Genomic DNA, 17,041 nt, shown 5'->3' on the forward strand with positions numbered 1-17,041 from the left:
GACAACCAACTCATTTAGATGCTTTGAAAATTTTAGGCTACATCTTCTCTGTGAAGTACATATGAAGTAGGGAAAGATTAACACTCAAAAGAAAGAAATCCTTCAAGCCTAAGCAGTCAGTAACAATGGTTAAAGCAAGAAGTCAGTAACATATTTGAAGGTATTCCTAAAATACCTAGCACAGACATTTTTTCCCCTTTTCAACTGTGAAGCAGCTTTAAAAAATGATCAGTAAAATACCTGGTTTGGGCCAAACCTCAGGCCAGAGAGTTAGTGATCATATAACTGGCTGTTGTGTGAGTCCTGAATCTGGCCTCCTGCATTCTTATCCTGCCACGTACCCAGCGCCTTGCTGAGGGAACACAATGGAAGGAGCACACGTGTTGGGTCAACTGAAGGGAATATATCCCTCTTACTTATTAAGATAATTATTTGTTTCCAGCAGCACCTGAACAGTGTCTGAGCTCACGTTCTACAGGAGACAAAACAGTGAGACAGATGAAGGGTAATGCAGGGGAGTATGCTAAGTAATCAAAGTGGTGATTGGCCACTTTTCAACCATATAGTATCAGATAACTCATCATTTTTGTTCATTTTGAAAAACTTGCAGCCTATTCCTAATTACACCGCAACTCTCACTGTCAGAGCATATTCCTGCTTCTGAACTGGAAATATCAGAAAATTCTTGTAGGGAAATACTGTAAGGGAAGAAGTAGTTATTTCCACAGTACTTTTACTTTGATCTATGATAGCAAACAAATGAAAGGACTATGCTAAAAGCATTGAAGAAAGATTAATAAATTGTAAGGCCAGAAGGGACCATTGGGATCATCTTGTCTGACCTCTTGCATAACACAGGCCATTAAATTTCACCCAGTAATTCCTGCATCGAGCCCATATCTTGTGGTTGAGCTAGAAAATATATTTTTAAATACATCCAATATTAATTTAAAGATATAAAATAATAGAATCCATCTGTCACGGAGTATTGGGGAACTCAGGGCCCTGCACCCCCGGCTTCCTGCGATTCACCATGACTCTCAGCCAGCCAGTAAAGCAGAAGGTTTATTTGGATGACAGGAATACAGCCCAAGACAGGTCTTGCAGGCACAGACAACAGGGCCCCCCTCAGTTAGGTCCAGCTTGGGGTCCCAGGGCATCCCAGCCCCCCTCAGTTTGGGGGGTCAGAGCCATCTCTGCCTCCCAGCCATCTCTCCAGCCCACTTCCCACACTCTGCCTTCAGCGACCCCTCCCACAGCCTTTGTTCAGTTTCCCGGGCCAAGGTGTCACCTGGCCTCCAACCCCTTCCTGGGTTCTCATGTTACATGCTCAGGTATGTTCCTTCGGGCAGACTCCCATCCCCCAATGCAGACTATCCTAGCCACACTCCCCTGTCAGCATTCACACACCACAGTAAGAACAGTCCCAGTTCGTCACACCATCATATGACTTGATAAGTTGTTCCAATGATTAATTACTATATTGTTGAAAATTTACAATTTATTTCTAGTCTGGGTTTATCTAGTCTAGATTCAGCTTTCAGTTATTGGATCTTATCATACCTTTGTCTGCTAGGTTAAAAAGCCCTCTACTATCTCAAATCTTCTCCCCACGTAGGTACTTATAGGCTATGATTAAGTCATCTCATAACCTTTTCTTGGATAATGTAAATAGATTGAGCTTCTTGGTATTTCTTACAAGTACAACTTCTTACAGTACTTACAAGGATTTCACTGTAAGGCAGGTTTTCCTGGAAAAGAAGTGGAAGATGGTCTGAGCAGCACTTGATGCCCTGGGAAATCTGCCTCATTGAGAATGTGCTGATATCTTATCAATATGTTGAACAGGGCATAAAGGTGCACAACCAGAAGTGACTACCAAATATGGGCGACTTCAAGGAAAACAGACCAGCGTGAAAGGAACAGACAGGCTCGTGAATGTTTTTCTTGGAATTCCTTTTGCAAAACCACCTCTGGGATCCCTGAGATTTTCCCCACCACAACAAGCAGAGCCATGGAAAGGTCTGAGAGCTGCAACTTCCTATCCACCAATGTAAGATCCGATTGTGTCAGGCTTTGCTTATCTACTCTGTTTAGTAAATGAATCTAAATTGCGTCATGTATACCTTTTTTTTGGTTAATGAAGTTGTGTAACATTATGTATCCTAGCAAAGGAGTTCAGCTTTATTGAATGTGTTTGCATGGTAATGGTGGGTCCCATAAGAAAAATGTGAAATTCCTAAAATCCTCCAGTCGTTTCTCTTGTGAATTGAATGGTGTCCTTGTCCTTTACTAAAATAGCCCAGTAACACCACAACACTAATACACCTCTACTCCTATATAACGCGACCCGATATAACAGGAATTTGGATATAATGTGGTAAAGCAGCGCTCCGGGCGTGCGGGGCTGCGCACTCCAGTGGATCAAAGCAAGTTCGATATAATGCAGTTTCACCTATAGTGCGGTAAGATTTTTTGGCTCTCGAGGACGGCGTTATATCGAGGTAGAGGCGTATATAGTTAGAGATCCATGTGAGTGTTAACTGTGAAAACATTTGCTTTATTTTAGAAAAATAAAATGAGAATAAAAGTCTACATTTAAATTTTGGATACTCTGCCAACCTAGTTAATGTTGTCCTCAGTAAATAAATCTGGAATATAAGCCCTGCAAGGTCAGTTTAAGTGGGGTCAAGCTGTCTGGAAAAGATATTATATGTGATTGATTTTAACTGTAATTTCAATTTTATGTCCATTGCAATAAATAATTCTTACTGTTCATCAGTGATGTTCTCTCCCACTTCCTCCTCCTCCTCCTGCTATGTAGACTCAACTGAGGTCAGGGTGACTCTTCTCAGTAGGAGTTCATAAACAACTGTGCTGTCTGCTTCATTAGTCAACATCTCCAGCATATTGGCTGGAGGGAGCTGTAGGTGATCAGGCAGCCCCTCATATAGGAGCACAGCGAATATTTCCAAATAATGCCTTTTGTAGTATTTTTGAAAATAAGTTGATAGCTTAATTTTGTTTCACACATTTCCAAGCAAAATGATTCCCCCACTGATCCACTGAGTCGGACTTTGATAAGGCAACTTGGAGCTTTAAGAGCTCCTTTGGTAATATCTTGACTTTCATGAGTTGCGCAAAGACAAAAATGATACGTGTTCAAAGTAAGAGGCAAATCTACATCATTATAACGCTAGGAGGATATAGGTGACAGAGGTTTTCTGTTGTAACTCAGGTCAGTATTTGCAATTCTTACTTAAAGCTGGTTTCCTTATTTCAAGATTAATGTGGTGTTGTGAAATAGATATTTTTGGATCACTCTGTAAATGTGTTCAGCTTTAGAAATGCTGTTTTCAGAAATCTAGTATCAGATAAAACTAACATTATGATCATGTGTTACTATCATTTTACTGAACATTGGCATTTTCATTATATCATTAAAGGTGCCTACAAGACACGGAGTGGATAAAGACAATGACAACAGTGTTAAATGCTGTATTACCTCCCTTAACAGTTTCTGAAGATTGTTTATATCTGAATGTTTACACTCCTGCCCATTCAGACAAGAAGGCTAAGTTACCTGTAAGCAAACCTACTTAATAGCTATATCTGTATCTTCATCCCTGTGCTGTACTAGATTGTGTTAGCGGTAAAGTAAAGCTGTAATAAAGCAAAGTTGGAAATAATGTATTTCACCTTAATTCTCTGTAATGTTAAAACCGTGAACTGAGGCCCTCTAAGGGGCCTTCAGGTAAGATGTAGGGTATTTGGTGATAAATGTTTTTCATTTAATGCCCATTTTTCCTGGCAGCTTAGGATCTTCAAAGAACAATTTTCAGCTGAGTCAGGCTTGGTGGAGCTCATGTTGAGTTGATCAAAAGGAAACTCCCTTTTAGCTCACCTTGTAGAGCTTCTTTTTATGGATGGTGAGCGTTCAGATTTGGGAGGCACGTGCACAGCAAATCCATCTACCTCTGGATGGAGTCTGCCAGTGGCAGGTCTGCAAACCCACAAAGGGTTCTGATTTTTCCCAGGCTTCTGCCCCACATACCCAGACCTGACCTGACCCCATCTGTCAGAGTATTAGCTGTAATTTCATGTCCATGGTGCTGTTTGACTCCAGCATTAAATCCCTCCTATTGAATCTGTTCTCTCTGTCCACATATCTAGAACTCATTCAGACCCTCTTGATCCCCTGTGATGAATGCTGCAACATCCTTCTCTCTGGCCTCCTTCCCATCTACATTGCCCCCTCTTCAGTCCACACAAAATGCAGCTGCTGCCTTGTCTCATCTTGATCATCTGCTTTATATGTCACTGTGATCACACCAGCCCCTCTTTGAATCTTTCTCCACTTCAGGGCATCAAGATCAGTCTTCTAGCCTTCACCAAGGGCCTTTGTAATTCTGCCCCTCCTCACTTATCTTACCTCTTCTCTTATGTTATCACACATACCTCTCACCCACTTTCTCTGCACTGCAAATGATGCCAGCCTTGATATCCTATGTGTCTGCTTCTCTCACAACCTTCTCCTCGCTTTCTTCCATGCTGCTACCTGTGCTCGGAATGCTCATCCTGATCTGATCTGTAGGGCCCTTTCCTTTCATATCCTTCCCTAAGGCCTACTTCTTCCATGACACTTACAAGTTATTAGCCAGCCAGGGCATCTGTATATTTCATTTAAATTAATCTTTTACTCCATCATAATGTGCACTAGCCTTCTCGGTTATCCTGTAACTTTACTAATGTTAACCTATCCTTCCTCCCGCAGCTTCCCACTACTGTTCTCTTACCCCTTTTCATTGTGTCAGATCTGAAATTAGCTTGTAAGTTGGGATCGTGACTTCTTACCTATATTGCAAGGTGTTCATTACTCCCTTGGGTGCTGTAAAATAATAAAAAATAATCATCATAGTTCTGCTGAGTCACAGAGCACCTTTGTTAGAAATACAAAGTCAAGAGCCATGAATTATATAGCAAACAATCAAACAAAAAAAAATTGCTGAATATTATTTCAATAAGATAACTTGGTTAGTGTAAATAGCTCTGACACCCTTTGGAATGTCAAAGCTCTGTACATAAGTATAAGTGAATGACACTGGGTAAAAAGGATATTTAAAATTACATTATCATTTTCTTGGTGACAAAAGTAAATAAAAATGTATTGGTCCTTAGCATGGGCCACTTGTCACACTTCTAACAGAGTAAATGTTGTACATAAACAACAGTTTGTTTTCTCTTTGTTTAGCACTATCTAAAGCTGAACTGTTATTTTTAAAAATAATAATCCTGTTTATAAAAATTGCAACCTGCAACCCTTTGATTTGTATTTGACATTTATTAAACAATTAGCAAGTTCATCATTACAAGTAGTTCTAACTGATCCTGCTCTTTTCAGGTTATGGTGTGGATCCATGGAGGAGGTTTGCTGAATGGTGGGGCTTCGATATATGATGGGTCAGCACTATCTGCCTATGAAAATGTGGTGGTGGTAGCTGTCCAGTATAGGTTAGGTATCACTGGATTCTTTAGGTGAGACATGTTTTGTTACTATGAATCTGCTCAAACAAGGTACTCTGTTTAAAACACACACACAGTGTGTGTGTGTGTGTGTATATATATACAGCGCACACACACACACACACTCCATGATAGGAAGTACGCTCATGATGAGTGAGCATGAATTTCTTTAGGCCCAAAGCTGAGGTGTTTGAAGAAGAAACATATAACCTCTTCCTCCTTTCTTACTGCACAATTGCAGCATCTTTTTTCCAAGTAATTAATTTTATTATTGCTTTTCATTTTTAATGACAAAAAGCACCTATCCCGTTCTACTCTGGGTGTCCTGACATTAGTTAAAATTCACAGTCAAACAAAAAATTATAAAATACAGAAAGCTAATCTGGTCAGCCTAAACCTATAATGGTGACAGGTTTCCTAGTGGTAGCCGTGTTAGTCTGTATCAGCAAAAACAACGAGGAGTACTTGTGGCACCTTAGAGACTAACAAATTTATTTGGGCATAAGCTTTTGTGGACTAAAACCCACTTCATTAGATGCATGGAGTGGAAAATATAGTAGGAAGATATATATACATAGTCCATGAAAAGATGGGGGTTGCCTTATCAATTCTAATGAGACAATTCAATTAAAGTGGGCTATTATCAGCAGAAGGAAAAAAACGTTTGTAGTGGTAATCAGGGTGGCCCATTTCAAACAGTTGACAAGAAGGTGTGAGTAACAGTAGGGGGAAAATTAGCATGGGGAAATTAGTTTTTAGCTTGTATAATGATCCATCCACGCCCAGTCTTTATTCAGGCCTAATTTGATGGTGTCCAGTTTGCAAATTAATTCCAGTTCTGCAGTTTCTCGCTGGAGTCTGTTTTTGAAGTTTTTTTGTTGAAGAATTGCCACTTTTAAGTCTGTTATTGAGTGACCAGGGAGGTTGAAGTGTTCTCTGACTGGTTTTTGAATGTTATAATTCTTGACTCAGATTTGTGTCCATTTATTCTTTTGCATAGAGACTGTCCGGTTGGCCAATGTACATAGCAGAGGGACATTGCTGGCACATGATGGTATATATCACATTGGTAGATGTGCAGGTGAATGAGCCCCTGATGATGTGGCTGATGTGGTTAGGTCCTATGATGGTGAATAGATATGTGAACAGAGTTGGCAACGAGGTTTGTTGCAGGGATGGGTTCCTGGGTTAGTGTTTTTGTTGTGTGGTGTGTAGTTGCTGGTAAGTATTTGCTTCAGGTTGGAGGGCTGTCTGTAAGCGAGGACTGGCCTGTCTCCCAAGGTCTATGAGAGTGAGGGATCATCCTTCAGGATAGGTTGTAGATTCTTGATGATGCGCTGCAGAGGTTTTAGTTGGGGGCTGAAGGTGATGGCTAGTGGCGTTCTGTTACTTTCTTTGTTGGGCCTGTCCTGTAGTAGGTGACCTCTGGGTACTCTTCTGGCTCTGTCAATCTGTTTCTTCTCCAATCCCTCAGAAAGAGACAAACACCTACAGGATCTCTATTAAGCGTTCTTAAAATTACAATACTCACCTGCTGAAGTGAAGAAACAACTCCTCGTTGTTTAAACCTATCATGTAACTTAATATGTGCCTGTTGCTAAATGCTCTGTCTGTAATATTATGTTGTCTGGAGTTCATGTGTATAGTAGAAAACTATTCCTTTGAAAATCAAGCAGCGATCAACAGTGGCCTGCAGTACTCAAAGCCATGCATTGGGGCTCAGAAATAGACTTTCAATAAGCTGATGTAAGAATAAAGTATCAGCATGGTTTTCATTCTGTAGAGCCAGTATTATATGCCCAACAATAAGGAATAAATAGCCGGTGGTTTTACTACTAATACCCTATATACACTTCTGATTTCAGTACTGGTGATGAACATGCTCGTGGAAACTGGGGCTTATTGGATCAAGTGGCAGCTTTGCAGTGGGTTCAGGAAAATATTGATTTTTTTGGAGGAGATCCAGAGTCTGTTACTATATTTGGAGAGTCTGCAGGAGGATTCTGTGTTGGAGCACATGTAAGTTTCCAATAGATACCTTTGTATTAAGAACACTCAGTAAGTCTAAAATCAAGCCTCACTTTTAAATCTAGCTTCTGAAGTAAAGTCAGTCATGGATTGTATCAAATTTGCATTTTAATATATAAATTATATTCTTGTTTTTTGTTTGTAGATTTTATCACCATTGTCAAAAGGTTTGTTCCATAAAGCCATATCAGAAAGTGGAGTTGCTCAACTTCCTGGCTTCTTTATTTCCCATCCTCAGGCAGTTGTTAATGTAAGTTTTCAGTATTACCTTAACAGTATTTCTCTAAAATACCAAGTTTCCAATGCCTGACACCTTCTCAAAGCTGAGTTTCAAATTAACAACCATGTGTTTGCACCCTGCTGTCCTTTCCTGATGGAGAAAGATGATCTCAAAGGTTTTATTTATAGTTTCTCCTACTTTAACAAAAATTTTAGACTGAAAATATCACGTTCTGATTTCCCTCTTTTTCTGTAGGACCTCTGCAATTCTAGGAGGACTTTGAATGTAACATCACAAGAGGTTAATGCCTGAGCTGCAACTCTGCTAGTTGCTAACTAAAGAAAGAGGGGACGTAGAGTTTTAGACTGTCTGGATCTAGTTGCAATAATCTGCCAAACTCAACAAATTCATTTCTTTAACTTGGAACTGGGAGAAGTCTACATCAGGTGTCAGAGTCCTGTGCTGTTACATTCAAAATCCGTGAGGAAAAATAGGAGTTAGAACTTGATTTTTCTAATGTTTTAAAAAAAATGTTAGGAGAGGAGGAAGCCCTAGACATTACAAAGGCAACAGAAAAAGAACTGCAATCAAAGTAATAAGAGTTTACACTAGAATTACAACTGAGAACCATCAAAGCATATATCTATTGAAGGTTAAGGCAGCTTTTATAAATAGCCTGTTTTGCTTTGAATATTGCAGAGAAAACAGAAAGTAGTCTTCAAACATGGGGCCTGCAGACTCCTGTTCATATCTCCATACACCATAATCTGTGTGTATCTATATTTTCACACACCCACCACTTGCCCTAAAGCAAGAGATGTGTGAAATGGAGAGATGACATAGGAACCATCTAATTGCCTCTGCACACTGGTAACTTGTCTGTGGTGAGCACTTTTTAAACTCCATCATACTAGAGCAGTTGTGGTTATTGATGATTTGTCTTTATCACACCACTCTCATTCATTCTTTTTTTTTTTTTAAACAGTTGCAGGTAATTGCTAATATATCTGGCTGTGAGACAACCAGTTCTGCAATGGTTCACTGTTTAAGGAAGAAAATGGATAAGGAAATAATGACCCTGAGTGCTGATCTAATTAAGGTAGGTGAGAGTTGCTAATTTAGGAGCTACCCCAAGGCTCATTAAGATCAATAGAAAGACTCCCATTGACTTCAGTGGGCTTTGGATTGGCCCTTAATGCAGTTACTGATATTTAGGGCTTGTCCACATTTACACTGTGCCCTTGCAGCCCTTCCGTGAAGATGCTGAATGGGAGAGCTTCTCTCATCAGTGTAGGTACTCCACCTCCCCAAGAGGTGGTCGCTGTGTCAGTGGGAGAAGCCCTCTTGTTGATGTAGTGCTGTCAGCACTGAGGATTAGGTCAGTATAACTGTGTCCGTCAGGGGTGTGGAAAATCCACACCCTGGAGTGATGCAGTTGTACTGACACAAGTTCCTAGCGTAGACCAGGATTGAGCGTTTCATACAAGGATGGTCCACTGAGTTGCAGAATTTGAATCCACATTTCAAACTCCACAAAGAGTATCTGAATCCAGGACTTGGGTTCAAGCCCATTTTTAATTTTATGACATTTATTACTTGTTTATTCTGCTACCCACTGATTCTACACCCACACAAAGCTTATTGCAGTTTTATTTCTGATTATTTATAGTACATCTGCACACTGAGGCTTCTGTATCAAGCATTAGAATGGGAAAGTAAGCAGGCTTCACAGAGCCAGCTGTCAGCAGATAGAGTGAATTCAGGAATGCCTCCATTTCTGTGAAGGGGATTTCAGGGTAGAGAGGAAAAGGAGCAACAGCAGCAGCTGTGGGGAATGGAGAGTTGGCCTCGGAAGTATGTGAGTGACAATGGAGCTCCCAAATGTAAAGTTAAAAGACCATTAATGTTTTCTTTGGAAGGAGGTTCTAGTGGTCTAAAACTCTCATCTGTAGCCCAAAAGTCCTCAGGGGACAACTGGCTGGCCCTCTCCCCAATCCTATGATCTTCCAGAAGCACCCAGATGGCTCACTTCAGTCTCCAGAGACTACAGGGGAGCCAACACATGTCCACTGGGCTATTGGCCAGGCGAGTAAAGAGCCTTCTGGAAGAGAACCTTTTTCTCTGTTTTCACCCTCCTCAGTTTAGCAGTGATGCTGTTGCTGCTAAACGCAGCTTGGGAACAGAGACATGCAGTGTTCTGTGGACTTAGACATCTACCAGATTTGCATCCACAAATGCGGTTTGTATATGCACACCAGATTTTATGTGCACTAAACGTTAATCTTAGAAACAAAAAACTTGGCACCCTCAATTTTAGACACCAGGTGAGGCCACTTTGAAAATGGGCCCCTAAACATTTGTAATTCTATTCTGTCATTTCCAGATATGTTGTTCCAGAAATGTATGTTAGAATTGCAAGAAAATATATCCTCTATTCCAGAAAGACTGGATGTATGTGTGCTCATTTTAGTGCCAAAGGGGGTGGCCACACCCTTACTTGGGATTATTTTAATGTTCTTGGGCTAGCCTCTTCAGGTCAGTGCTGCTGCTCACCTGTTGTGAAAAATAAATTAATTGTCCTTGTCAAACTGGGAAATATAGCTAGCTCACAGGGAATGTTTCCAGTGCCAGAGTCATTTTTTCTTAGAAGGCAGAATTAAAGTACGTTACACAGCAGTATAAACGCCACTGCTGGTAATTTACCATCCTCTCTTTTGTAGTCATGTAAACGGTTCTTTGAAATTCTTCTTCCATATTATTGTAGTCTTAATTATACATCTTGTACAAATCAAGCTAATAACACACACTTCCAAGGTTCATTCAGCTGACATATTCATCTTGGCCATCTGGAGTGGGGCATTCTAAAGTGCTCGGCCCAACCTATCTGCTCGCATTGAAATCAGTGGGTGTTTTATTATTGACTTCAGTGGGAGCAGAGTTAGGCCAACAAAATGGTTAAAATCTCACACCTAGTTTTTATTTTGTTGTAACCTTCCTTATTCATTTCCCAGTATGCAAAACTCTGCCATATTTTCCCTCCATGCACCCACATATTTCTGACATGGAAAAGGTGAAATAGACATAACATACCCCACACATACATTGGGTAGATATTCCACAAGGAAGCACATGAGAAAGTAATAAAAATAGCCTGAGACTTGAGGGCTTTGTTAATTGCTTTTACAACCCTCTTCTGTGTTGGATTGTAACATGTTAGAACTTGTGAAGACTTATTTTAGTCTTGGCTCGGCTCAGCTCAGCAGTGGGAATTTTGCAATGGCATCTAGAGGAAGAAATAATTATAAAACAATATATTGATTTTTTTCTTACAGCAAATGGGATATGTCCCTGCAGTTATAGATGGTGTGTTTATTCCAAAGAAACCCGAAGAGCTGCTGGCTGCCAAAGAATTCAGTACCGTGCCATATATAATAGGAGTAAATAACAATGAATATGGCTGGATTATTCCTTCAGTAAGACATATTCAGTGACTTTTCTACACTAATCAATGTGTTACAAAATATGAGATTGTTCCATAGGACCCAGAATCAGGGTATAGTCCCCTCACATGTTGTGTTTTAAATAGAGCTCTGCCATCCCATTGTCTACACTCTGTTCTTACTCCTGTAAATCAGACAGCACTCCGTGATGTCATTGCTATCAGTGGACTGTGGATCAGGTTCATACTGAATTAGCCTTGCCCCTCTTTTAAATGCATTGGGGTTGACATCTTCCAGCAAATGTTTTAATTTCTTCTCCCATGTCTCACAGAGTCTAAACATATTGTACATTTATTGGTATTTCCAAAGAGTTTGCCAGGAGCCTGGAACATACTGCCAATATGTCGTGTGTTTTGTGAGAGTTTTGATTAATCCCACTATTTATATTTTCATTGAATAATCACTCTAATTTTTGTGTGAAGACTTTTAGACATGTAACTTTTGTTAAAGGAACATGTTTTAATGTGTGCTGTCAAACTGTCTTCAGAGAATGGTACTAAATCTGATCTCTGGTATCAGTATGTCCAAATGGCTTTCAGTAACTCAGAGAGTCAGAGAGTCACAATTTGGGGGGAGGGATAGCTCAGTGGTTTGAGCATTGTCCTGCTAAACTCAGGGTTGTGAGTTCAATCCTTGAGGGGGCCACTTAGGGATCTGGGGCAAAATCAGTACTTGGTCCTGCTAGTGAAGGCAGGGGGCTGGACTTGATGACCTTTCAAGGTCCCTTCCAGTTCTAGGAGATAGGATATCTCCATTAATTTATTTTATTATTATTAACTTTTGGTGCCCATCTGCTCAACCATCAAGCATTTTTCCGGTTGCTTAAATAATTTAGTATTTAAAGAATACATTTATATGTAATAAATGATTAATGATCATTACTGGCTAGTATAAAATGGCGCAGTGAGTAGTTATGAATTAAATAACACATGGTATCAAATAATTTTAATTAATATAAAAAGGAAAAACTGTATTTTAACTATACAGGTATCTAACTTTCCTGACATAGAAGAAGGGATGGAGAAACAAACCATAATCTCATCATTGCAGCTGACATTGTCACTATTGGTAAGAGACCAGGAGGTTAATTTGGATGATATTTTAATATTCATTTTAAACCCGCTTCACATTTGGGGCTATATGATGCTATTGGCACGATCTCATTTTTGCAGTATCTATGCATTCAGTGGCTTAGTAGTGGATTCCAGACCTAACTTTGGCTCCTCTGGTGTCATCCCCTGTGAAAGGATGGAACATTAGGAATTGGTGACTCTGTACTGCCGTATACTCTGAGGCACAAGGGGAGTAAATAAAAGAAGATACCTACACTGAAACTAATAGTGTCTTCTGTGCCCCTCCAGCCCCTTCAAAGAGGTGGTTTCCTTTAACATGAGCTGTGTATGACTATTCTTTTCCTGTTCTTGTTTATCACTATTACGTTATTTTATAATTGTATTCCTTAGGGAATGTGTATACATTGAATCTCTACTGTCCAGAGTGGTTCCAAAATGCCACGTCACTTCTGGCTTCTCCAGCACTAATCAAAAACCAGTGGATAGTATTTATTAATTCATGACTGAGAAAAAGCTCTCGAGAGTGAAGCATACTAAATGCTGCCATTAATGTTGTATTCCCATCCTTTGTTACAGAGGTTTCCATCTGAATCTGTGTCTGTGGTAGCAGATGAATATTTAGGAGACACAGATGACCCTGCTGAGCTGCGAGAACGATTTCAGGATATGATGGGAGATATCATCTTTGTTATTCCAGCTCTTCAAGTGTCTAAATATCATAGAGGTGAATTTCCAATCAACCTCAAAAATTCAAACCAACTCCCAGTTGGCACTCAGCTGAGAATAAATCATTGTAGCACTAAATTTGTATTATGGCAAAATTCTCATTGATTCAAGATTTGGCCCTTGCACGTGATAATTTTCTGCCAGGCTGCTCTCTCCTCCCATGCTGTTTCCTTCAGTGGAGAAACTCATTTAGGACCTATCCAAATGGAAAGTCAAGGGAAAGACTTCTGTTGTCTTCAGTAGGCTTTGGTTCATACCCTTATCTCCCTTTGTTTGGAAAAAGTTTTGTCTGCATTTTTCTCCAGTTTAGACTGTGCTTTCTGAAGAGTAAAACTTGGTACTAGTGGTTTTCCTTCTCCAGTCTAGCCCACCTTTACTTTGTCAACGCTTTCTTTGTTACTAGATCCTATTGCTCGTTCTAGTATCCGATATTGGAGAGAGTACTCTGAGTCAGGCAGGATCAAGTTTTATGCAGCAGAAATAAATTACATAAAAGAACGTAACATGTTAACCCTGAGGTTGGATTTCCTCAGCTAAACCAGGAGCTAATAGATGTTTCTCCTATGGTAACTCCCTAATATTTTTTCAGTCAATATGCCAAAACATTGTTTCTTCATTTAGTATTGGATGCAGCTAAAAAAACTTTGGCCCCAAGTTCATTTAGTTCTAATTATTCTGTATCCAATACTATTGTCGGGTCTTGGGTGGTGGTTTGTGTTTTTTAGATAGAGCGAGAGGGAGGGATATTAAATCAGTTAATTTAGTCTGCTCGTACCCCAGCCTCTTGTATTTTCTGAAATCTAGTTCAGAAACAACTGATTCTAAACCTTAGCTGAGCTAGAATTTTAGTTAGCATCTCATTTCAAGATTTAATCTACTGCAGCCTTTTAAAATATGAAAAGAGATTTCAGAACGTGCATGAAGCTGTTGATCTGATTTAATGGTTCCCTATGGAAAGTACAGGAATTGTAATCTTGGCTTTGATTCTCACTGTTTTCTTGTTTAGACTCTGGTGCTCCTCTCTACTTTTATGAATTTCAGCATCGACCCAGTACTTTTAAAGATACTAAGCCAGATTTTGTAAAGGCGGATCATGGAGATGAAGTTGGCTTTGTCTTTGGTGGGCCGTTCTTGAGAAGTGATGCAGTCATAATTGGTAAGGACTCATCTTTCAGATATTATTTTTTCATTGTAAAGTAGATCTAGTTCACATTATGGATGCATACTTGTCTTTTAAACAAATACGACCCACACTTTGTTGAATTAAGTACTTTTGCAAACAAAAAAAAGATGTGTAAGTTATTTTTTTTTCATTAACTTTGTTTTTTTTCCTAACAACACTGGTGTACTTTTTTTGTTCTTCCCTTCTTCCTTCCACAAAATTTAAGCTCGGACATTTTTTTTCTTTTATTGAGGGTTATCTTTAAAGTGGTACTTGCGGCATTTTCTTTCTACACCCTGTTGAATCTTTTAAACCCTGTATGTGGAAATACGTGTATATTGACAAACCAGTTTTCCGCCTTTGCATCAGGATTATGATGTGGTTTTGAATTTCGCATACATCTATTCTGTGAACTTGTCTTCACAGCTTTTTTTTTTTTTTTTTTTTTTTCTTTTCATTGTACCTTCCCGCTTCTCTAAGGGAATGACTAGGAGTAGCAGCTTTACATGATCTGTTGAGATGCAAACATATTTATATATGATTTTAGAACAAGGACTTAATGATCTAATCTGCACAATGCTCAGGAACATATATAATGAAATACCTCATCATTCTTTTGCCTGGAAAACTTTGAAAATACTAGCGTTAGACAGGCTAGAATAATACCTAAACAATAAAAATCTGTAAGCATCATTCCCTATTAAGCAATTCTATTGCAACTTGTATCTTGAATAGTCTGATGCACTCATGCTTTTATATTATGTATGTACAATTCCAAACATTTTGTTTTGGTTTTTTACTTTACAAGATAGTTACATTTACATATTCTCCCTTTCAGCTGAGGCTACAGAGGAAGAGAAACACCTCAGCCGAACGATAATGAAATATTGGGCTAACTTTGCACGAAATGGGTGAGAATAATGCTATAATAATATATTGTGTTGTAACATTTGAATTTGTTTAATTTCAATAAATTAAATGGGGATTTTATTCTTCATGCTGTCATTTCCAGAAATCCTAATGGCAAGGGTTTGGTGGAATGGCCAGTCTATGACTTGAATGACCAATACCTGGAATTAAATTTAAAGCAAAAGAAAGCAGAGAAACTGAAAGGGAACAGAATGGAGTTCTGGACAAAGATCTTCCCTGAACAAGTGAAGAAAATAACTGAAGACAGGAAAGAGCACTCAGAGTTATAAATGATGATGTTTAAATTTGTATCTTTCAATTTGTCACAGCAAAATTCTACCAGATAATAGTGGTTCAATAGAAAAAGTTTAATCATGTTAGCACGTTTTTTTTTTTTTAGTTTGATTGAGGGACATGAGAGCAAAGCTCTGGACATTATAGAAATTTTGTTGCTAACTAGCAACTAACAAAGAGGAAAACTCCAGATCATTTACATTAAATAATAGGAGATATTAACAATTGAAACAGTGGATTAACTCCCCAACAGAAGTAATTGAGGCTCTGTCACTAGGGGTATTGGAGGGGAAGACTAGATATAGTATTTAGGGATTTAATGTAAAGAATAATCTTGTATTAGAGGAAGTACACGGAGATACAGAGTTTTATCTCAGGAAGAGACTCAGCTTCTGAGATATGAATCCAACATGGAATGTATCTTTTAAACAGTAACACATATTCCCCTCAAATATCTACATTTTGATCCTGGACTGGAATAAAATGTTTGGAACAGAAATGATTTCAAATATCAGAAAAGTCTGATGGGGAAATATTAAAAATACAGGGCCAAATTATATCCTGAGATGCATGCTTCTGTTTCCTCAACCAGACTTTGAATGATGCTAGGTAGGGCTTTTTATTTTATATTAATGCTTTGGAGGATTTTTTTTTTTTAATTGTAAATGGAAGATCCCACATGCAAAAGTTGTTAGCCAATCTCAATGTACGTACACATATATGTAATATTGCTGAAAGCTTAACCATGCTCTCTCATACCAAACAGTGTAAATAACTCACCAAGAAAAGAAACATTAACATCTTTTTTCCAAAATTAAAACAATCTCTTTTATCATCTGACATTTTTCAGTAATATTTTCACTTGTAAAATTGCACAACATTCTATTTTGTATCAGATGATTTCCCTTTTTTGATTAACTTGTCTTTTACTCTTCCCTGGATAAATCAAAGCAATGGAAAATGAAATAATCTGAGCCACTGAAATTTTCTTTGTTTACTGAGACCTCAGATTTTATGTCATTGTTGTGTGTGATCAAAAATAGATAAAACTGATAAAATTTTAATACAATAACAGCAATAAAGATGTGATCCTCAAACAAAAATTAGTTGTATGTATTAAGTAACTATTTAAAGTCGTCCCAGTGTCACTCACAATGTTACATACTGAAATGCTCATCATACAAAGACAGGATTCTACTTATAATCAAGACGAATAAGTATGTATAGTACTGCATGTTTCAGCCTGGAATCTCTCCTTGGAAAACACCTTCAGAAGCTCCGTCCAGATGTTTAGACTGTTCTGAAATTGTTTTCAAGCATGTTAAATCCATCCCTGCAGGGTGGATTAAGGCTAAGGCAGGGTGCTTATGATTTGGAACTCGTGCCAGCTAGATCAAGAAGGCAGAGCAGCCAGAAGCAACACACAGCTCAGATGATTGCTGTGGACCAGCTGGGTTGATTCATTTAGGAGGAAGCTCAAGGACTCAGATGTGGGAAAAGGAAGAAAAGAACCCATCTGCTAGGGTTACCATACGCCCGGATTTTCCCGGACATGTCCGGCTTTTTGGTCCTCAAATCCCTGTCCGGGGGGAATTGCCAAAAATTG

At 38.9% G+C, this 17,041-nt stretch overlaps 1 protein-coding gene across 3 annotated transcripts in view; it reads left to right on the forward strand.

Moving 5' to 3' along the window:
• The window catches only part of CES2 (carboxylesterase 2), a 21,826-nt gene extending 5,288 nt beyond the window's left edge, over positions 1 to 16,538 (forward strand). For all 3 annotated transcript variants that reach the window (XM_034788508.1, XM_034788507.1, XM_034788506.1), the window contains exons 2-13: positions 1,849 to 2,053; positions 3,447 to 3,585; positions 5,402 to 5,535; positions 7,389 to 7,542; positions 7,697 to 7,801; positions 8,757 to 8,870; positions 11,104 to 11,244; positions 12,259 to 12,339; positions 12,921 to 13,068; positions 14,077 to 14,226; positions 15,071 to 15,143; positions 15,245 to 16,538. In XM_034788508.1, the coding sequence (XP_034644399.1) occupies positions 2,052 to 2,053; positions 3,447 to 3,585; positions 5,402 to 5,535; positions 7,389 to 7,542; positions 7,697 to 7,801; positions 8,757 to 8,870; positions 11,104 to 11,244; positions 12,259 to 12,339; positions 12,921 to 13,068; positions 14,077 to 14,226; positions 15,071 to 15,143; positions 15,245 to 15,431 (1,428 nt within the window). In that variant the 5' untranslated portion in view covers positions 1,849 to 2,051 and the 3' untranslated portion in view covers positions 15,432 to 16,538. The remainder of the gene's footprint in view (positions 1 to 1,848; positions 2,054 to 3,446; positions 3,586 to 5,401; positions 5,536 to 7,388; positions 7,543 to 7,696; positions 7,802 to 8,756; positions 8,871 to 11,103; positions 11,245 to 12,258; positions 12,340 to 12,920; positions 13,069 to 14,076; positions 14,227 to 15,070; positions 15,144 to 15,244) is intronic.
• The last annotated feature ends 503 nt before the right edge of the window (positions 16,539 to 17,041 follow it).

Source organism: Trachemys scripta, chromosome 13 (genome assembly GCF_013100865.1).
Source record: "Trachemys scripta elegans isolate TJP31775 chromosome 13, CAS_Tse_1.0, whole genome shotgun sequence".
Taxonomy (NCBI): domain Eukaryota; kingdom Metazoa; phylum Chordata; order Testudines; family Emydidae; genus Trachemys; species Trachemys scripta.